At 33.5% G+C, this 23,336-nt stretch overlaps 1 protein-coding gene across 1 annotated transcript in view; it reads left to right on the top strand.

The window, feature by feature from the left end:
- Positions 1–20,789, top strand: part of LOC114329698 (protein sister of odd and bowel) — a 48,124-nt gene extending 27,335 nt beyond the window's left edge. The window contains exon 2 of the mRNA XM_028278883.2: positions 20,326–20,789. Coding sequence (XP_028134684.1) covers positions 20,326–20,692 — 367 coding nt within the window. The 3' untranslated portion in view covers positions 20,693–20,789. The remainder of the gene's footprint in view (positions 1–20,325) is intronic.
- The last annotated feature ends 2,547 nt before the right edge of the window (positions 20,790–23,336 follow it).

The following is a 23,336-nucleotide window of genomic DNA, read 5'->3' as shown; positions in this document are numbered from 1 at the left end:
TTCTCCATATTGTTTCATCCAGGCAACCTGCGGCTTTGTTTGCTCTATTCACTTCATATTCCACTTCTGCTTCGCGCTTTCCGTAGGTAGATAGTGTGATGCCTAGATATTTAAACTCAATCACTAGTTCTATTATCTGAACCCTCAGCTCTGATTTAGATCTTAGTAGATTTGCCGCATACTGCGGTGTTAGGTCTTTCCCTCCCTGTTATATGGAGTTGAGGCTTGGACACTAAAACAGTCGACCACAAAAAACATCGAAGCATTCGAGATGTGGTGCAATAGGCGCATTCTCAAAATATCATGGATGGACCGCGTCACTAACTCGCAAGTACTCCAAACTTTAGACAAAAGGTGCGAAATTATAAATGAAATAAAAACTAGAAATATGGAATAATTGGGGCACATTATGAGGGGTGAAAAGTACGAACTTTTAAGAAAAATCATGCAGGGCAAAAGAAGTGTGGGAAGAAGAAAAATATCGTGGCCGTCGCAATCTACGTGAATGGTTCGGGTGTAGTTCGGTTGAACTTTTTAGGCGCGCTGCTAACAAAGTCGCAGTGGCCATGATGATTGCCAATCTCCGCTAGTAGTGGCACGTGAGGAAGAAGATTTGCCGTTATAACCATGTATTTTGTCCTTTTTGGGGAAATTATCAAAATCTTCCAGCCGTTATATTACCTTGGTGCAGCATACGTTGTAAATCATCTTCACTTTAAGAGATTTACTTATTTTAAGGTGTTTTCCCACATTTGGTATCCTTTTTTAATCCTTACTTTTTTTATTTTCATCCATGATCAGGTTAAACAACAGAGGACTTAGGGAATTCTCCTGTCTTATTAGTGATGAGCAAAACAAGAACAAGACCAAGACCAAAATAGTCTTGGTCTTGCTCTTGTTCTTGCAAGCTTGGTCTTGGTCTTGGTCTTGCAGCTAAAAGGCAGTCTTGGTCTTGGTCTTGGTCTTGCACTAGCCGGTCTTGTTCTTGGTCTTGGTCTTGCTGCAAGAGTCTTGCTGGTCTTGCTTTTTTGGTAGTAATAATTTGAACCAAACAATTTCGAATAAAATGTACATTGAAATAAATAAAGATGTGAAGAATGAAACTATATTTTTTGCTTTAAAATTTTAACAGAATGTAGAATGTAGTTTCAAACGGATACCAATTTTAACATTATACATTCACCTAATGACCTAATTATTTCCCTCTATATAAAGAGATTAGAGTATATTTTTATAATGGTAATGTTTATCAGTAGGAAAAACCTGCATTTACAACCCTAGTTGCAATTGCCGGCCTTGGGTTGTGTCACGTTGTGTTTTGCATGCTGTCGATACCTGCCGCCTGCCTTCAGACCACGTCTTGAGTCTGGATTATTGTTTATTCCCCTGTATTTTAATAAAATGTTAAAGAAAAAGAGCTTCTTAAAGGTGCCACAAATGGTCGGGGACCTTCAATTCACGGATTTTGCGAAAAGGGATAAACGGTTTATAGTTGTTAACAGATAATGATCTGCTCCTTTCACTCGAACACTGTAGTATTTATCCTACGAGGGTCAAATTTAAGAACATAAATAAAATTTTTTTAAGAGAACACAAAAATCAAATATTTTTTACTCTATTTAATCATTATTTAATATAATTAACTTTTTTTATAAATTAACTAAAACATACTTTTTAGTAAATACGTACATATTTACCATACCTATTTATAGACCTAATACTATAACATAATAACTAAACCTAATGGGGAGTTATAAACGCTTAATTCTGTAATTTGTTATCTTTCAGTTCTTTAATTTTATTTAAACTACGCATTGCTCTCGTAACACGAGTTATTCGCACTTTTTATTTTCACATATTTTTGGATTGAATACCCATTATGACATTTAAAAAGTTGAAAATATTCGGATGTGGGTAGTAAAAACTAGAATTTAAAACACACTGAAATGATGCGCGTGCATTTCAAGTGCGGCACATACGATTTGTACTACTGGCCCTTTCTGGGGAAAACCTAGATTCTTCCAAATAGTTTTCAACTATGAAATCAGTAAAATTCTTTACGCGTTTGTTATCCGGGATGTTCACAAATAATTCAACTTCCAACTTTCGTTGATTGTAAAAAATTAATCCAAAAAATAATTTTAAAAATTTCCCAGTATCGGAATTTTTGTCATTATATTCAGAAACTGAACCTAAGCTTTGGATTTTGTGATACCAAGCTTGACACATTACAATCGATAACCAGTTATTTTTTATTCAGGCCACAATGCTTTCACAGCATTGTGAATCCCTTTTCAAAATCTATTATGATATTTTTTGTATTCATTTTAAATTTAACGACCTACATTTTTCCTCGATTATGCGAAAAGAATTGAAATAAGTGTCAGTATTTTTATTAGACAAAAAGCGGAAACTGCTGGTACATAAAATCCGTTTTTAATTGCATTTTTTTTAATGGATTACCCTATTTATAATTACATTTTTTTGTCTTACAAGTAATTTCAATTGTCCTTGAATTGTCGCCGTTTGAAAACTTGCCTTCTGGACACTTTGAAGGTTGAGAAAATGCAAACCGTTTGACTTAATCAAAACGACTTAAAAATATAACCAAAATATTATGTATTTTAAAAATTCGATATTGTTTAAGGTTTCTTACAATGTCAGTATAATATATTATTGAACTAAAAAAATAAAGTTAAATAATAAAAACCAATTTTTCTCAAAAAAGTGCAAGAGTCTTGCAGGTTGGTCTTGGTCTTGCGTGGTCTTGCAAGGTTCGGTCTTGGTCTTGGTCTTGTTCTTGCAAGCTTGGTCTTGGTTTTGGTCTTGCAACCAAAATGCGGTCTTGGTCTTGGTCTTGCTGCAAGACCAAGACTAAGACCGCAAGACCAAGAACAGTCTCGCTCATCACTATGTCTTATCCCATTGCCAACTTCAGTCAGGTCAGGCCAGTTAGTTCTTCTTCTACTTTTTCTTTTATTGTGTTCTGGTAGATATTTTCAATCGTATCAATTATTCCTAGAGGTATTTCTCTTGCGTACAATAAATGGATAAAGTCCTTTAATTTGGCTCTGTCAAATGCCTTCTTGGGGTCCGCAGAACACAACTATTCCTGTCTGTTTTATTTTAATACATCATAGTCTGCCATTAGTGGTCTATATTCCTCCCTGAAGATTGTTCTGTGTTATGTAATAATTGTGAAAGTAAGGTGAGAATCTTCTGATTTTTCTGAGGCAAACAATTAGTTGAAAATGTATACTTGTATAGTTTGACGGAGGGGCTTTAGCTACTTCGTGGGTGAATGAACAACGAAAAGAGACGATGTTCAAAAACTGATGTACGGTGGGTGAAATGGACACAGAGGAAAACAAACACGGGACTATTTCAGAAAATTGGAAAAGAATCCGAAATGATAAACAACATAAAAATAAGAAAGTTACAATGTCTGAGACACGGAAGGAGGGGACAACGGTATAAAATGCTAAGATTGATAATGCATGGAAAGATCAGAGGAGGAAGGAGTATTGGAAGAAGGAGAATGTCATGGTTGAAAAATTTAAGAGAATGGTTTAAATGCTGTTCAATAGAACTTCGATCATCTCGTAGATAGAGTAAAGGTAGTGATGATGATTTCCAACCTCTGATTGGTAGACGACACTTAGAGTAAGAAGAAGAAGGATAGTTATTGAACATGTTAATTTATAGCCAAATGGAATTGCTGTTTACCTGTTAAAACTACGTAAACAAATAGAAAGGTTATAAGGTAGAATTATTATTATCGCTATAATAAATATAGAAACATCAATAATTACCATCGTTTCAGAATGTTTGGGTGTTGAAATAATATTAACTTTCTACTTTATCTCATAACCATTTATCATCGCTAATTGTTTTTATTGGGATTCACTGATAACTAAAACCTTATACTTTTCTGTAGATCGTTATCTCCAGACATATTTAACTAATTTTCTTGTAAAAACTGGTTTTAATGGGTGTATTCGGTATCACGATCAACTTTATTATGTACGATGTTATTGGAGATGTTAGTATGTTAATTTCGTGACAATTATCATAAAAAATATTTGAATGGTCCACCTTTTTATAAGGCTCCTCTAAATCTACGGTTATTGAGGCGAAATATACACCACAAGAAGTAGACCTCAGGTAAAACACATTTATTTTTCGTGTTATAACTCAGTGACTACAAGGGGATTCTCGCTTTCGAAATACATTATGTACATTGAAAAAATATTCTCGTCATAAAAACTAAATTATTGAAACAATAAAGTTGTACTTGTTAGAACAAAAAGATATAAAAGAAAATACTAACGTCTGATTACGAGTAAATCACACTTTTTTGGAGTAGGTACGCAATATAAACAAGAAAGAACTAATAATCCAGTAACTTCTTCTTCTTTAATGCTGGGGCCACAGTAACGTTAACGTCTAACGTCCATTATATTAATTAACATACACACCAAAAATGATGAAATAAACTGCGCGTTAAAGTGACTATCTACACATATTTTAGCGCGTCAGCAGAAAAAACGGATCAAGCAAAAGACTCAAAAGAAGATGGTGGATGATAAAAATGCAACGTCACCATGAACACCACGATTTTTATATGATTTTTGTCGGGGATCTCATAAACAAAGTTCTGTTTCAAACACTGTTAAAAATTAAATTATTTTCTCATTACTCCACTCAATTTTCGTAGAATAGTATGTACCGATTTCACAAAACAAATTACTCTGCTGCGCTGCAAGCTAGAACTTGTTGAAACAGTGCAAGTGTAGCTACAACAACGCGATAAGTAACGAAGTAACTCCTTTGAAGTGTGGAAAGAAACCGCCACCCTATCTATCGCCTAACGTTTAACGGCATTAATAATGGCAATAACAAATTAGCAAATTGGCTACACCTCTCTTTAATGTCAAATAACGCGTTAATTAACGGCATTAGACGTTACTGTGGCCCCAGCTTAAGTGTCGTCAATATCTTTATTCTATCTACAGCGGCTCTGAAGAGTTTCATTGAAGTGAATTTAAACCAGAAATTTAAATTTTTCAACCATGGTACTCTCCTTCTTCCTATTCTCCTTTCTTCTCTTATCTTTACCTGTACTATAAGTCTGAGCATTTCATGTGGCTGTCTCCTCATTACATACCCCACATAGAGTAACTTTCTTATTTTTATTTTGTTTATTGTTTCGTATTCTTTGCCCATTGGAAAACCAAGGCGAAGGATGGAAAGGAATGGAAGCTGATTCTGGAACAGGCCAAGACCCACCATGGGTTGTACAGTCAATGCTGATGATGATGATTCTTTGCCCATTTCGCGCAATATTTCCGTGTTGGTTTTCTTGTATGTCCATGCTATTCTAAGCATCCTTCTCCATGTGTTCTTGCTTTTATATCCAGTTTTCAAGTCCATTTTGCAATATCGAGAACACGATGCATCTCAATGCTCTTACTCTCAGTTCTAATCTAAGGTTTTTGTTGCAGAGAAATGTTTTCATTTTTACATACGCATTTCTTGCTATTTCTATCCTGGTCCTTATTTCTGTTGTTTGATCATTATTCTCTGAAAGCCAGGTTAATAGGTATTTGTATTTATCAACCCTTTCTACCTGTACATTTCAAAAATGTACCCAAATATCAATTCATCCCGTAATTTGAATTTGTTTTAGAATCACCCTTTTTTTAACTATTTTCGGTTGTGAGATAGTTTTTGTCCTTCAAAGTTTATTAAAAGTAAAGAAAATGAACAAATTTCATACATCGTGACGTTGTACGCAGCATACAGCGTTTATTGGAAATCACCGCCTAATGCTTTTTCAAAAATGTATACCCTCGATTCTACACATTGAGCTACTAGTACTAGTGGTGATATAATACATTTCTGCCCAATTGCTCTTCTGATACAATTTATGCTCTTTGATTTCAGTATAGGTTTGTTATTATTCTAGTCTATTTTTTTATGTATTTTGTATGCACATCCACATTCATAATATGTATACATATTATACACGCATCTTTAAGCTATTACATTAAAAGCAAATAAAGCCTCTCTGATTTCTTGTCCGTTTCAAAACCCAAACTGACTATCATCTATTCCTTCTTCCAGTTTTTTTATTTATACGACTGTGTATTATTTTCCGGAATAATTTAAAAACATGACTTACTAATGGTATTGTTCTGTATTCACTGCAGTTTTTAGCACTTGTATTTTTAGTAATATGTAGCGCAAAAGGTGGAGTGTCCATGTCCATTGTTTCGGTATATGGTATATGTCCTGTTCTCCTGTTTTGTATATTATATTAAACAAATCTACTAAAATATCCAAGGTTTCATCATTCAAGAATTTTATGATTTCTACTAGGATTTGTCTGGACCTACTGTATTGCCATTTTTGCTGTTTTTTAATGTAATTTTAATTTCCTCTTTTAATATCTGTAAACCACATCATCTTCCACTTCCATCCAATCCTATAATCGCTTTAATTTCATTATACGGACACTTCAATAAGTGGGCCAATTTTTTTATATACAATACTTTTTGTTAACAATAATTTTTTTTCACAAATTATTTAAAAAAAATAGAAAAATGCGTTTTTTTTCTCTTTTTTTGCTATTTAGAACAATTTTGTGAGAACAGAAAAGTTTTGCAACTAAATTCTCTACGAGATTGCTATAACATAATTGTTATGATTGTTATTATTGCAAAATTAGCAAAAACCATTAAAAAGGTCAAAAATCCATGTTTTTCGATAATCAATTTTAATCTTTCATGTATTCAAAAGCCGCATAGACCCTTCAAAAATCCAGGAAATATTTAACTACCTACAATTTAAGTACAAAAAAAAAACACTAACTATATAAAATTTTAGCATAATCCATCAAGTAGTTTTTGCAAAATACTCATGCAATGTAGAAGACATAAATGGATGGGTGACAAAACGGAAACAGGAGTGGAACGAACGCATTAGTAGAATGGCAGAGGATAGCAGTGGCGGCCCGTGAGGTAGTGCCATACTATGCAGAAACATATTTTTTATCTTAAAAACATTTTAATGCCTGTTTATTTTTTTTTGTGAATATTTCTCTTTATTTTTATAAATTATATCAAATCTAGCAACTGCGTAGCGCAATGCAAATCTACCGACTCTGGCCACCCACAGCTGACCGGATAAAGGATGAAAATCATAAAAATCCCAGTGCCGAACGGCATAGTGGCTCGTGAGAAAAGAGAAAGATTGTATGAGCATCCTGTGTAAGTGACAGAGAGAGAGCGGTATTGCACTTTTAACATACGTTTAAATTGGAGTCTCCGTGCCAGGCTCGAAATCTCGAAAAGGAAGTTAGTGGATACAATGTTTTAGATCTACATATTTCTAGTTTCTTTACGCGTTCGCTTGACGCTATTGTGTTTATTGTCTACTACTGTATTGTATATTTGTGTTTATACTCTACTATATTTTTTAATTTGTAATTATTAGTTAGTGCGTTGTGATCGTGGGTGTCGTAGGTATAAAAATAATATTTTGATTATTTTCTACGTTTAATTTATTTATTGACAATGAATCAAATTAATATATTAAAAAACTCTTTTGGTGGTTTTTCGTTAGAAAAAAAAACTACAAATTAAAGAACTCGGTCGGCCTTTACCCGATTTAAAAATTGAAAAACAAAGTGGAAATGGACAAAAACTTCGCTGTCGTAAGTTTAATAAAATTATTTATGATAAAAATAGCTGGTTGTGTGGTTGCGAACAAACTAATAAACTCTTCTGTTTTGTATGCGTTTTGTTTGGAGGTGACGAGACTTGGTCAAACAAAGGCACCGATGATCTTGTACATATATGGGAGAAATTGAAATCCCATGAAAAATCTAAAGTGCACATGAATAACGTTTTTAGCTTTTCAATGCTTGGTAAGTTAAATATAAAAACCCAATTAAATTCAGCTTATCGTGATACTCTATTTATATTTTATATCCTTTTTGACCATATCGTAAAACCGCCACAAAAAATTTAGGCAGCTGCCCGGATTCTGGCACTACCTTCCTAAAGTTATACGAGCCGCCACTGGAGGATAGGATAGTACGAATAGCACGAGATAAGTCACCAAATGGACGAAGAAGTATTGACAGACCAAGAAAAAGATGGTGCGATAAAAACAATTTAGGAGGCTAATATTGAAGAAGAAACAGGCTTTAAAGCCTACATACAAGAAGGAAGAAGATGAAGAAGAAATAAAACCATTGAAATATGTTAAATAAGAGTGCCTAGGCAATTTTTTAAACAACATTTTACACAACAAAATTTTATTTCTTCTATTATATCTCGTTAACTTGCGTTCCACAAGTAAATGAGAAATAAAAAAATATTTGCCCTCTAAATCAATTTGTAAGATTTTATTTGATTCCATCAAAGATATAACTTCTATATCAGCGGTTCTCATTCTGTGGTACATGTACCACTGGTGGCACATTTCATTTTTTGAGGTGGTACACAAAACGCAAAAACAACCAAAATCAGCACCACTATTATAGTTAATTAGATCACCTAATTAGATATGCATTTCAGTTAGGTGGTACCAAAAATAATAAAAAGTATTTGGTGGTACATGACACAAAATGATTGAGAACCGCTGTTCTATATCTTTTATTAATTTTTGTTGCCGTAGCACTACTGAAAAATTAATTAAGTAATAATCTGACAGAAGAAAATAGCTAGTCATTAATAGTCAATGAATTTTTAATAACTAGTTCAGTGCCTCTGATTCGATTTAAAATAGTACGGGAGATTAATGCGCATTTTCACATTCAACAAATTGAAGGTAGCTATCAGTTGATACAAAAGATTACTATAAGCAAGTATATAATTATAGAAGCAAGTTGTCTTATTTGTTTAACCAGCTAAATAATAATATTATACGCGGACATCCTTTTGGCTCTATTTGCACTCAAAAAAATTTAGTTCGTAATATTGATTAACAGTGATAATTGAATAGTATTTCGTTATAACAACAATTAAATTTTTTGTTTCAACGAACTTTTAGACATTGACGAATGTATTTGGTTATTGTCACAATGATTGAATAATAATTGTGAAAATAACTAGAGTACATTAATCAATAACACTCAATTGATTCAGCCAATAACTTAGTTTCGTATATTTAATAAATAATGTTAATTCTGGCAGCAACTCACTTTATTGATTTCGTAGATGACAAGCAATTACCTTGGTTTATCGTGACAACCTACAGATTTCATTAAAACAATGTACAAATGTTGTTAATATAGAGTAATATATGATTATTGTATAGATGTAAACTGATTGTTGTAACAACGAATGCATTAATCAATCTACTACTGCGTTTAATAACCACAATCAATGCGTTCATGGTGACAATAAACGTAGTTGTTGAGACAATAAATGTTTTGCTTGACCATTTGAAATGTAACGGCTTTTCCTTATCGAGATACACTTAGCTTCTTTGTGTTACCATTGTTTAAAAAAGAATTATTTGTTAAACAATGCTGTTACCTCTGCCGAAGTGCCGAATAATAATTTCATTTCGTTTCCAAATGTAGTCCGTAGTAGAAGGAAGTTTTCGTGTGTCTATTATCGTAAAATTTCGGTCGAATTCTTTTTAAATGTATTCATTTTTTTCGAATCCTGAGAAAACTTATTATTATTTTTGAAAATTTAAACGCAGAATAAAATATTACAGTATTATCGAGGGTCTGAAGTTCCTGAGATTTTCTATAATGATTATTTTAATAAGTCACACGGGCGAAAAAGAGAAAATTTAGTATGATTTTTAATTTCAAATATACCATTCAAAAGAAATTTTTTGTTTATTCTAAGGGACTTTCAGTCCTCGGTAATCTTTTATTCTGCGTTTAAATTTTTCAAAAATACTTATTAGTTTTCTCAGGATTCCAAAAAAAAATGAATGCGTTTAAAAAGAATTCGATCGAAATTTTGCACCTGCGCTCTCAAAAAGGATTAAAGTGTTACACATTTTTGGAATCACTATTTCAAACGCTTTTAAATGAGCTGTCACATGATGTACTTTCCCATTTAAAATAATCAAAGTTATGCCTGTCACCTGAAGAGGGATCGTGTAAAGTTCGAAACATTGATGTTCTAATATACTTTGATTATTTTAAAAATTGACCGGTCCTAGCGTTTTGCTTATGTGCCAAAAATAAATAAGTTAATAAGGGGGGGGGGAGTGTAACACTTATTCCAGCGCACTGTATAAGTGAAATCATATGAGAAATCACACAGTGTAAAGTCCATTAGGTTTAGGACAAAAAAGGGGGATTTAAAAAATTATTATTAATCATTATCATACATTGGGCTAATGCATTCATTAATTATTAATATAAAATACGTTCATAGTAGGAATGAATGAAACTGATTGTAAGAATGAATAGAATTGCTTGTAAGAATAACCGTATTTATTGTGGGAATGAACGGAATTAATTGTAAGAATAAACGGAAATAATTGTAGAAATAAACGAAATACGTTAGGAGAAATAACACTGTTATTGACACAACGAATAGTCTTCGTCAGTCAATTAACGACATTGTTGTTTCAATTAATAGTGTTCGTTGACTCAGTGAACAGAGTTCGTAATGTCAATAAAGTGATATTTTGGTATACATAATGAATGTTCATCCATTCAATAAACGTAATACATTGGCTCAACTAACGAAAATAATGAATTGATGAACATCGCTTTGTTGTTCCAATAAAACCAAGAATTGGACAAATTTTAAGTATTGCGTTTGTTGTCTGAATTAACATTTTTATTGATATTACGTACCTTTTTCGTTGAGTGTTGGATTGGTCATACCGCACTCACTAAGTTTGGTTCCAGTAGTTCCACAGTATTTACTGTTTCAGTCCATAGTGTTGGAGTTGACCCTGTACCTCTCTGTCCCTCTAGTTTCACTGGAACATTAACTGCTCCATATTGTCAGCATGAAGTTTATGAGCAAAGAAGTTTAATCCATTGTAAATATGAAGCTGGAGATATCGTGTGATATTAATCTTCTCACGAACTGATCTGTTTATTGTTCTGACAATCCAAAGTATACCAAGCATTCTTCATCCACATCAAATTTCAGTCATATCAATTCTATTCCTATTTACTGTTTCAATATCCAGGTTTCGAGGGCATGATTGAATATAGAGTAAATAAGTTCGTACGGCATTGCTAGTTCTTGACGTTGGCGATTGACACGGCATGATTCTTCATCTTAAGCTATTCTGGACAGTTGTTCGACTCTCCGTATCATGGTCCATTCTCCGACATTGTACAATCACGAGGCTTTTTTCTACCAACTCCTCTGCGTCCTTTGATTTTACTCATCATAATTATTAGTTAAAGAATACTATATTGTTCTCCCCCCATTGTATGTCCAAGATATGTTAATATTTTTCTAAATGTACTGTATAAAATGCCTTTTCATAATCATTAAAAACAGCAAAGAGATATTCATGGTGACCTCGACATTTCTGGAGCACAAAATTCAGCGCAAAAGTGCTTCTATAGTTCCCAATATATCTCTAAATCCAAAGTGCATTTCATTATCTTATTTACTTATTATTCTAATGTACATAGATACGTAGGAATAACATACATACGTAGGAATAACATACATGCATACATACTACATGAAGTTGTGTTTTTTGGTAAAATCATGAATTCAGATCTTAAGAAGTCCTCTGGAATTTCATCAGTTGAGAATAGATATGATTAAAAGGCTTAACCAATATCTTCATATTTTCTACGGTAGTAATTAGTTTTTACATATCTGCGAGTATGTTATCAGATCCAACTACGTTTCCTTTGTCAACTTTATTATAGCACGCGGTACTTCTACCTTCAGCATTTCTGGTCTTTCATATTCAGCTAACGTCTGTTGTCTTTATCCTCCATCCACTTTTCTTGCGCGATCTTTATCTTTTGTTTTATTAATTTCTGTTTTTTATATTCCTTTTTGTTTCTCTGTTGTTTTCTCTGTCCCTTCAAGATAACAATTCCGTTGGTCATTAATTGTTGTTTTTTTTTGTATTTTTATTATTCTTAAATAATTTCCAATATACATAGGGTAAATGAGGGTAAGAGTACGAACTTAGTTTATTTTGGGTTGTAATTTGGGGGAAGAAAGACATAACAATACCATATTTGTTGAATATCGATCTTTATTTATTACGTAACAATAAAATCATATTTTATTATGTTTAAACAAAAAAACATCGCTGTAATACAAATATTTTGAAAAAGTGTCATTTGCGCACTCTTGAGCTCCAGGGAGGCTAAGAGTACGAATAAGGGTAAAAGTACGCACTAGCTAAGAGTCTTACGATGGTCGCAACGAAAGGTCTGCTTCCTTCATACGCTGAACAGGCCTCATGCCACCATTCTGCACATATTCCACATTGAATCAAATTGCCATTAAATGACTGTCCACATCCTGGGCACTCAACAGTCTAGTCTGATTCTCGGTTTGAGGAGCTGGTAGATGGTTTGGGTTGCTCAATATCAAAAGTTAGTTTAGTTTTGACGTTTGAATCTTTCTTATTTGTTTTTTTGTCACTATCTTTCATAATTTTCCTTTTGATCCGCTTCTCCAGCCTTGAAATCTTTAGACAGTGTATTTTTAGACTCATCTGACTTGATTCAACGGATAGCCGCTACGTACCTGCACTAAACAGACTCTTCTCTTTAACTCCACACATTAGATAGCTAATCGTCTTTGCCTTAATATGTATTAATACAAAATATGCCTACCAATGTTAAGTAACCTTAAACTCTTACGTTTTAGAGTAAAAATATTACATTCCGAAGGTGAAAAAGAACAATTTACGTTGTAAAATGCAAAGATAGAGTGTCAGGTGGATGACAATATGGCGAGTTCTTCTCCAGTTGAAAGCACACTAAAACGTGATATCGTAAAATTCCTGCACACTCAAAAAAATTTAGTTCGTAATATTGATTAACAGTGATTACTGAATAGTATTTCGTTGTCACAACAATTTAATTTGTTGTTTCAACGAACTATTAGACATTGACGAATGTATTTGGTTATTGTCACAATGATTGAATAATAATTATGAGAATAACTAGAGTACATTAATCAATAACACTCAATTTATTCAGCCAATAACTTAGTTTCGTATATTTAATAAATACTGTTAATTCTGGCAGCAACTCACGTTCTTGATTTCGTAGATGACAAGCAATTACCTTGGTTTATTGTGACAACGTACAGATTTCATTAAAACAATGTACAAATGTTGTTAATATAGAGTAATATATGATTATTGAATAGATGTAAATTGATTGTTGTGACAACGAATGCATTAATCAATCTACTACTGCATTTAATTCCCACAATCAATGCGTTTATTGTGACAATAAACGTAGTTGTTGAGACAATAAATGTTTTGCTTGACCATTTGAAATGTAACGGCTTTTCCTTATCGTGATACACCTAGCTTCTTTGTGTTACCATTGTTTAAAAAAGAATTATTTGTTAAACAATGCTGTTACCTCTGCCGAAGTGCCGAATAATAATTTCATTTCGTTTCCAAATGTAGTCCGTAGTAGAAGGAAGTTTTTGTGTGTCTATTATCGTGAAATTTCGGTCGAATTCTTTTTAAATGTATTCATTTTTTTCCAATCCTGAGAAAACTAAATATTATGTTTGAAAATTTAAATGCAAAATAAAATATTTCAGTATTATCGAGGGTCTGAAGTCCCTGAGAATCTCTATAATGATTATTTTAATAAGTCATAGGGGTGAAAAAGAGAAAATTTAGTATAATTTTTAATTTCAATTAGGCATACCATTCAACAGAAACTTTTTGTTTATTTTAAGGGACTTTCTGCCCTCGGTAATAATGTAATATTTTATTCCGCGTTTAAATTTTTCAAAAAAATTTACTAGTTTTCTCAGAATTCCAAAAAAAAATGAATGCACTTAAAAAGAATTCGATCGAAATTTTGCACCTGCGCTCTCAAAAAGGATTAAAGTGTTATACATTTTTGGAATCACTATTTCAAACGCTTTTAAATAAGCTGTCACATGACGTACTTTCCCATTAAAAAAATCAAAGTTACGCCGCGCCTTTCACCTGAAGAGGGATCGTGTAAAGTTCGAAACATTGATGTTATAATATACTTTGATTATTTTAAAAATCGACCTGTCCGAGCGTTTTGCTTATGTGCTAAAAATAAATAAGTTAATAAGGGGGTGGGGGAGTGTAACACTTATTCCAGTACACTGTATAAGTGAAATCATATGAACAATCACACAATGTAAAGTCCTTTAGGTTAAGGACAAAAAAGGGGGATTTAAAAAATTATTATTAATCAATTAATATCATATATTTTGGGCTATTGCATTCAGTAATTATTAATATAAAATACGTTCATAGTAGGAATGAACGGAATTAATTGTAACAATAAACGGAAATAATTGTAGAAATAAACGAAATACGTTAGGAGAAATAACACTGTTATTGACACAACGAATAGTCTTCGTCGGTCAATTAACGACGTTGTTGTTTCAATAAATAGTGTTCGTTGACTCAGTGAACAGAGTTCGTAATACCAATAAAGTGATATTATGGTATACATAATGAATGTTCATCCATTCAATAAACGTAATACATTGGCTTAACTAACGAAAATAATGAATTGATGAACATCGTTTTGTTGTCCCAATAAAACCAAGAATTAGACAAATTTTAAGGATTGCGTTTGTTGTCTGAATTAACATTTTTATTGATATTACTTACCTTTTTCGTTGAGTGCAGTGCATAGGCGTAACCAGGGGGGTTTTGGGGGTTGTAACCCCCCCCATTGGGATGGACTTTGAGCTCAGTATGCTTAACACCATACCTCTCAGAGACCTTCCATTAGTTGTAACCCCCCCCCTTTCCAGTAGTTGTAACCCCCCTTAGGATCATCCTGGTTACGCATATGCTGCAGTGATGCCAAGTGTTTAACAACTCCCTGCGTAGTTTTAGCCGACCGCGTACTCTTACCCTCCTTTACCTTACTCGTTAACCAAAAGGTTTTTATATTACCTAGTTGTAAGTGGCTTTTTGGACATGTACAAGTATTATTGATGATGGCCTGACAAGACCGAACATGTTTTTATGTCAACTAATCCGTTTGGATAGTTCTTACCATGAATTTAAATTATGTATATCAATAACCAAATAAAATTATACCTACTTTCTTTTTTTAGTTTGAAATTATGATAACCACTGAGAATTTTCCCTTTATGAATGCATCCTCGTCAGAAAAATGGGCTAAATAAAAGAAGAAAAACCTGGATCAAACATTTATACAAGACAAGTTGAAAAAAATAAAACACTAATTAATTTAATTTGTTATAAATAGTTAAATTTCTTCATTCTTAGCTCCCGGACTACACACCCTTCAATTCATCAGATCTGATCTATAATAATCCACGTGAAAAATTAATTTGAACAGATAAGCCTTCCTAATAACATACGTACTAATTAAAAATTAAAGATGGGAGTAAATACGTACAGATGTGTTTAGTCATCGTGAAGTGATTTTACCAGGTTGTTTGTCTTTCAATCATGACCCTTAAATTAAGACTTTAAGAATTTAATTTAACAAAGATATATTGAGGCCCGTATCAACAAGGCGTGTTCCTAAAAACGTTCGGAGAAATATTAATGGATTTTTGAAATCTTTTATAAATGATAAAACTGTAAATTGTCTCGTGCTAGTAAATATTGTCAATAATAGGTCTGCATCCGCGTATGAAAAAAAAGTTGATTAATAGCAAGCTGAAAATTTGTTAATAGCTTAAGAGTGTCTAGTCGGACAAACTTTGATATATGAAAACACTGGAACAGGGGAAGTTTTAATTGTGGAACAGGTTAAAAATTTGGAACGGTCAGACCACGAAAACGTCACATGTATTTTGTCCGACAGAACTTCCAATTGATTTGTTACCCTTTCATTAAACTCTCATGCAAAAATCAGACTGCTATTTATCACCTGTCATAATTCCTGTAACCTGTAATAATACCTAATTTTAGGTATCAGCGATACAAGGTGGTCGAGTTCAGGCAGCTTTGCGACAAACAACGGAATGATATATTTTTCAGGAAATAATGACCCACACCACAGATATGGAGTAGCAATTGTTGTATCAAAAAAAAATGATGCGGTCTGTTATTAACTTTACACCAGTGTCTGATAGAGTAATATTCCTTCAACTTCATACAAAAACTGTAAATCTTAATATCATACAGGTCTATGCTCCTACTGCAGAAAAATCAGATGAAGAGGTTGAGGAATTCTATGAACAAATTAACCATGTTCTAAAATCTATAAAGCCAAGAGACGTCACAATTATCCTTGGTGATTTTAATTCCAAAATTGGGGAAGGAAAAAGCGGCAAATATGTAGGAAATTATGGTCTCGGGTTAAGGAACGAGAGAGGAGACCGAATGTTACAGTTCTGCCAAGAAAACGATATGATTATTTCAAACACATTTTTGACGTGGACATCACCTCAATATAACACACAGAAAATAGTTAGGAATCAAATAGACTTTGTGTTGATAAATGAAAGATACAAAAACGGCAAGGCGTACCCAGGCGCAGATGTTTCCTCTGACCACAATCCCTTGATAGCGCGTGTAAGCATTAAACTTAAGAAACCTGCACAAAGGGTAAAACCAGATTACATAGATACCAGCCGCTTACAAAACTCAAAAATCAAAGAAGAATTAAAGCAACAGATTAATGGTAACCTAAGAATGTTGTCGGCAAATTGTTATGGAAGCTACCCACGCCTAAAAATTTGGGCACGGTACTTAAAGAAGAAGAAGAATGTTGTCTACAAAGGAACCAAACACGCACGTGGAAAACAAGTGGCAAGACTTAAAAGATGCCCTAATAAAACCCGCTCAGAATATCCTTAGCAGAGGAAATACGACAAAAAGACAAGAATGGATGACAGAGAAAATTTTAAGTCTCATGGAGGAACGAAGACAGTTTAAGGGAAAATGCAAACAAAAATACAACGAGATACACAAGCAAATTAGAGATGAAATAAGGTTAGCGAAAGAAAACTTTTACAAAAGAAAATGTAAAGAAATTGAAGAACTGCAATTAAAACATGACACGTTTAACCTACATAAAAAGGTAAAAGAATTGGCAGGTATACAAAAAAGGAAGCATCCCAATGTGCTATACAACGCAAATGGCCAAATAATAACTGACCTACAAGAAAAGCTTACGACCTGGAAGAATTATATAGAAGAACTCTTTGCCGATGAAAGAGAGGATCATGATATTGGTAACATACAAGGTGAGGAAGAACCAAAAATCTCTAAAGAAGAAATACTATATGCTATAAAAACAATGAAAAATGGCAAATCACCGGGTCCAGATGGACTTCCATCGGAACTTCTTAAGCTTGTGGAAGATGAAACAGTAAATGTTTTGGTTGACCTCTTTAACTGCATTTATAAAACAGGAGAAATACCTAAGGAATGGCTTCTGTCAACTATTGTAACTATTCCAAAGAAAACAAACGCAAAACTGTGCACCGACCATCGCACAATAAGCTTAATGGGACACACACTAAAAGTATTTCTTAAAGTGATACATACAAGAATTCACAAAAAACTAGACGCTGACATCAGTGATACTCAATTCAGGTTTCGAAACGGGCTTGGAACAAGGGAAGCACTATTTGCACTTAATATCATGTGCCAAAGATGCCTAGATGTTAACCAGAATATATATGTGCTTTATTGACTACAACAAGGCGTTCGATAAAGTTCGCCACGAACACCTGATGAGACTGTTGGTAGAGAAAAACTTGGATAAAAGGGACCTCAGAATTATCTTCAATATTTACTATAACCAGAAGGCGAATATTAGAGTAGAACGGGAAACAACCGAGAAACTCGAGATCAAAAAAGGCGTAAGGCAGGGATGCATACTTTCACCAACCTTGTTTTAACTTATATTTAGAAGATATTATAAACAGAGCCCTTGCTGACCAAGATATAGGAGTTAAAATAAATGGCACTTTAATAAACAATTTGAGATACGCTGATGACACAGTATTAATAGCAGAAACCCCGGAAGATCTCCAAACACTGATAAACAGAATAGTAGAGTGCAGCGAAAAGTTCGATTTATCACTTAACATCATAAAAACAAAAATAAGGATGGTGTCGAAATCTCCACAACATTTTTCTGACATAACCGTACATGATCAAAGAATTGAGCGTGATAGAAAATATAATTACCTGGGAACTGTTATTAATGAAAACAACGACAACTCTGAAGAAATCAAGATCAGAACAGAAAAAGCTAGAGCTACTTTTACCAAAATGAAAACAGTTTTATGCGGGAGAGAGCTAAGTTTAAATCTTAAAATTCGCCTCATGAGATGTTACGTGCTGTCAGTTCTTTTCTATGGAATGGAAGCTTGGACACTGAAAAAGATCGATACAAGGAAAATAGAAGCATTCGAGATGTGGATGTACCGCAGATTACTGAGAATATCGTGGACAGAGAGAGTGACAAACATGGAAGTGTTGCGAAGGATGCAGAAAGAAAAATAACTTGCGCTTACTATTAAAAAGCGCAAACTGCAATACTTGGGACATATAATGAGGGGACAAAAGTACCAGCTACTACAATTAATTATCCAGGGAAAAATAATAGGTAAAAGATCCATTGGCAGAAGAAAACATTCATGGTTGAAGAATTTAAGAGATTGGTACAAGTGCAGCAGCTGCCAATTATTTAGATCTACGGTATCAAAAATACGCATAGCCTTGATGATAGCCAAACTTCGGAACGAGGACGGCACCTGAAGAAGAAGAAGATAATTCCTGTCATTTGACATATTCTACGTGTTCCACTCATTATAATTACCATTTAGTGATAAATAGCAGCCTGATTTTTGCATGAGAGTTTAATGAAAGGGTAACAAATCAATTGGAAGTTCTGTCGGGCAAAATACATGTGACGTTTTCGTGGTCTGACCGTTCCAAATTTTTAACCTGTTCCACAATTAAAACTTCCCCTGTTCCAGTGTTCTCATATATTAAAGTTTGTCCTACTAGACACCCTTAAGCTATTAACAAATTTTCAGCTTGCTATTAATCAACTTTTTTTCATACGCGAGATCCAGACCTATATAAGCTTATTACCTAATGAAACATGTTATAAAATGTAATTGGTACAGAAAAAATAATTTGTATGTTGTCATTTTTATCATTCGTCCACCTGTTTGACTTATCTCATTTTCTGTTTCAAGGTGATTTTCTGTCATTACTAGAATTTAACGTACTCTTGTTATGTCAACGTCAGGAATAGCATCCTGACAAATCTTGATTGTATACCTTCTCATTCATTCTTTTAGTGCATATTTCGTAAATAATCTCCACGGTCGGTCGTTTGATTTCATTCGTACTGCTACTTTTTTTTCATTCGCAGGATTTCCTCTCTTTTGTGATAATAGAGTCTCCCTTATATTTTGAAGAATAACGTGTATTTTATAAGTATTTGATCATTTTAATAAGTCTTATGAATATTGTCGTTTTTCATAATTTGTTACACACTTTAATCTATTGTTCGTTGTGCTGCCATGAAATTTTTTAGCACTTCTCGCTGGCAACTAAGACCTTGGCAACCCCTTGTAACATAATGACCTAATTGTTACCTATTGACCCACTTACCATGTGTGGGAGTCATATGTTGCCCTAGGGCCGCATCCATAGGAATTATATCCATCCTTTGGATTTTGTCATGTTCGCATTTATATGAAACTTTTAGTCTGTTGTTGAAAGGTTTTGACCGTTGTATTTTTTTTTTGGTTGGCTCACAATGTTCTTGTAACACTGATGATGCTCTTGTTACAGAGCGAAAACGTTTTGTTTCTATGTTTGTAGCCCTATAGGGGCTTTTTAAACTAATATACCTTTTACCAGGACAAAAATTTTTTATTAAATTTTACTTGTAACTAATGTATACAGCTACAGGAAATTCTTTCTTGTGGATTTTTAAATATAATATATCCTCTTGTACTGGTATGCCCATTGTTCCACATTTTTTTCCTTTCCGCGCACTTCCGATGTGTGTATATTATGGCCATTTTTTGTCAGCTCTACCATGATAATTTTCTCGTTAAGTTCTTACAAACTTTTTACATATTTTACTAATTTATTGTAAATGAGTACCTACAGTTAAATATTTGACTAACATATTTTATTTTGTTTCAGATACATCCACAGTAAAGAAAAACCCTTCAAATGTACAGAATGCGGCAAAGGTTTCTGCCAGTCTCGTACACTGGCCGTCCACAAAATCCTCCACATGGAAGAGTCTCCGCACAAGTGTCCAGTGTGCAGCCGATCGTTCAACCAACGGTCCAATCTCAAAACGCACTTGCTCACCCACACAGACATTAAACCGTACAACTGTTCGACTTGTGGTAAAGTGTTTCGAAGAAATTGTGATTTGCGACGGCATAGTTTGACGCACAATTTGGGCGCGAGTTCGTCGAGTACGACCCTGCCCAACATGCCCAATCAAAACTTTAGTATAGATTCTCTGATAAGCTCGACTGTGAAAAAGGTCGATAAATGATGTAGATGTAAGAATCGTTTTAAACAAATTATTTGTAGGGACTTATTTTTGTAAAACTGAAAATATCATGTGAGAAATAAAATTTTAGTGAATGTTAGTTGTTGATTTTTTTACAAAACTTTCATAATACTCTTACTTAAAAAAAATATAAAAACCGGACATTAAGATAAACAGGTTTAAATAATGCCAAGAGACACAGATCTTTAAACCTATAAGAACTCTAGAAAGGAAGCTAAACCAGCAATTACAAAAGTCTATACGCTTCGCAGGTTCAAATAATTTAAAGAAAGAAGGAACCAGACTGATACGACAATAATTTCATAGGAGTTTAAGTTTACCCTTCTTAAACAGAGGTTTAAGCAATGCTAATTTGGCGTCAAGAAATACATCTATTAAGAATTTATTATTAATCAAATGACACAGTTTTATTGCTACCTCAAAGTACAAAATTTTATTAAGCTTGCAACGCTCCAAACGTCACATCCTTGTTTTTATATACTTTTAAAAACTTTCAGTTATTTTAACAAAACAATATTTTAACTAATCATGTTTATTGTTCAATAAAGATATAAGAGATGTTGGTTCAACTATTTAATAAATGCTTAAAAGGACAAAATATCCCTGATGATTGGAATGTTGGATACATCAGCTCAGTATTCAAGAAAGGGGATAAACGCATATGCTCTAATTATAGAGGAATAACTGTTACCAGCTCAGTAGGGAGGTTGTACGGTCGAATAATAAAGAAAAGAATAGAATCAGAATACGAAGACATGGAAGAACAAAGTGGATCTCGTGCAGGAAGATCGTGCACTGATAATATATTCGTTCTGCAGCAGGTAATAGAAAAACGGAAGGCAAGGAATCTATCTACCCACCTATTGTTTGTAGATTTGGAGAAGGCATACGATACGGTACCTTTGAAAGAACTGTTTCAAACATTGACGAAGGTAGGTCTCAGTAGAGAGTATGTGGATGCTATCGCAAATATATACAAAAATGCACGAAGTGTCGTTAAAGAAGGAAACTTTATATCTGAATCATTCCCTATATCAAAGGGGCTTAAACAAGGATGTTGTCTGTCTCCGACTTTATTTAAAATATATATTCAATCATCGCTAGAGCAGTGGAGGAAACAAGTATCCGGAATGGGAATAGACATAGGCAGTGGTAAATGTCTAACAACTTTGTTTTTTGCAGATGATCAGGTAGTCGTAGCGAATGATGAGGAAGACATGGACTACATGTTTAGAAAACTAAAGAAAGAATATGAAAAATGGGGCCTCAATATGAATATGTCAAAGACAGAGTATCTTAAAATAGGGGATGATGAAGAAGATCCAGAGTTAGAAATTAGAACCACGAAAAGATGTAATGAATATAAATATCTCGGATCTATAATATCTAAAGAAGGCACTACCAAAAGAGACACCGAAAAGAGAACGCAGCAGGGCAAAAAGCGGCAAACATTCTGAGCTCTCTACTGTGGTCTAAAGATATAAGGCAATGTTGTTCTGAAGCTATTTTCTTGTGGCATTTCTATAATCAAGTATATTCAAATGGGAAATAAGCCACAATTTTACCTAAAAATGATTTTATTAACGTTTCGATGCCCAAGTCGGGTATCGTTGTCAAAATACAAAATAATACTAAATAAACAAAAATGTTGTTGCTTAGTAAAAAATTCTTCTAATAATTTATTTAATCTGACTCATTTATATCGGCAATTCAGACACGTATTATACATTTTAAAGTAGACGACTTTAAAATGATATTGCCAATATTGATGAGTAGCGTTCCTGGGACGACTTTACTAAAAGATAGTTCATTCGATTACATGAAATCATTCCCAACTTAAGAATATCCGCCACAAAAAATCATAGCATGTGATCTGTCTTTAAAAAGACAATCAAATGCAACGGTGGCACTGAAATTCTCGCGTTAGAGATTCCATAGTAAATCGCGAGAATTTCAGTGCCACCGTTGCATTTGATTGTCTTTTTAAAGACAGATCACATGCTATGATTTTTTGTTGCGGATATTCTTAAGTTGGGAATGATTTCATGTAATCGAATGAACTATCTTTTAGTAAAGTCGTCCCAGGAACGCAACTCATCAATATTGGCAATATCATTTTAAAGTCGTCTACTTTAAAATGTATAATACGTGTCTGAATTGCCGATATAAATGAGTCAGATTAAATAAATTATTAGAAGAATTTTTTACTAAGCAACAACATTTTTGTTTATTTAGTATTATTTTGTATTTTGACAACGATACCCGACTTGGGCATCGAAACGTTAATAAAATCATTTTTAGGTAAAATTGTGGCTTATTTCCCATTTGAATATACTTGATATAAGGCAAGAAACGAAATTGACAATCTATCGTACCTTGGTAGAGCCTATTATGACTTATGGGGCAGAAGTTTGGCAGATGACAAAAAAAGATAGGAAAAGAATAGAAGTAGTAGAAATGGATTATCTAAGGAGAGCGTGTGGTATATCTAAAAAAGATCACATCAGGAATGAAGATATTAGAAGGAGGACACATACTGTATATTCCAGTGTAGATAAAATTGAAACTAGACAACTAGTGTGGTATGGTCACGTGAAACGAATGAAGATAGATGGCCAAAGAAAGC

The sequence above is a fragment of the Diabrotica virgifera genome, chromosome 7 (assembly GCF_917563875.1).
Source record: "Diabrotica virgifera virgifera chromosome 7, PGI_DIABVI_V3a".
NCBI lineage: Eukaryota > Metazoa > Arthropoda > Insecta > Coleoptera > Chrysomelidae > Diabrotica > Diabrotica virgifera.
Note: the sequence above shows the minus strand (reverse complement) of the source record. Positions and strands in the feature narration are given on the sequence as shown.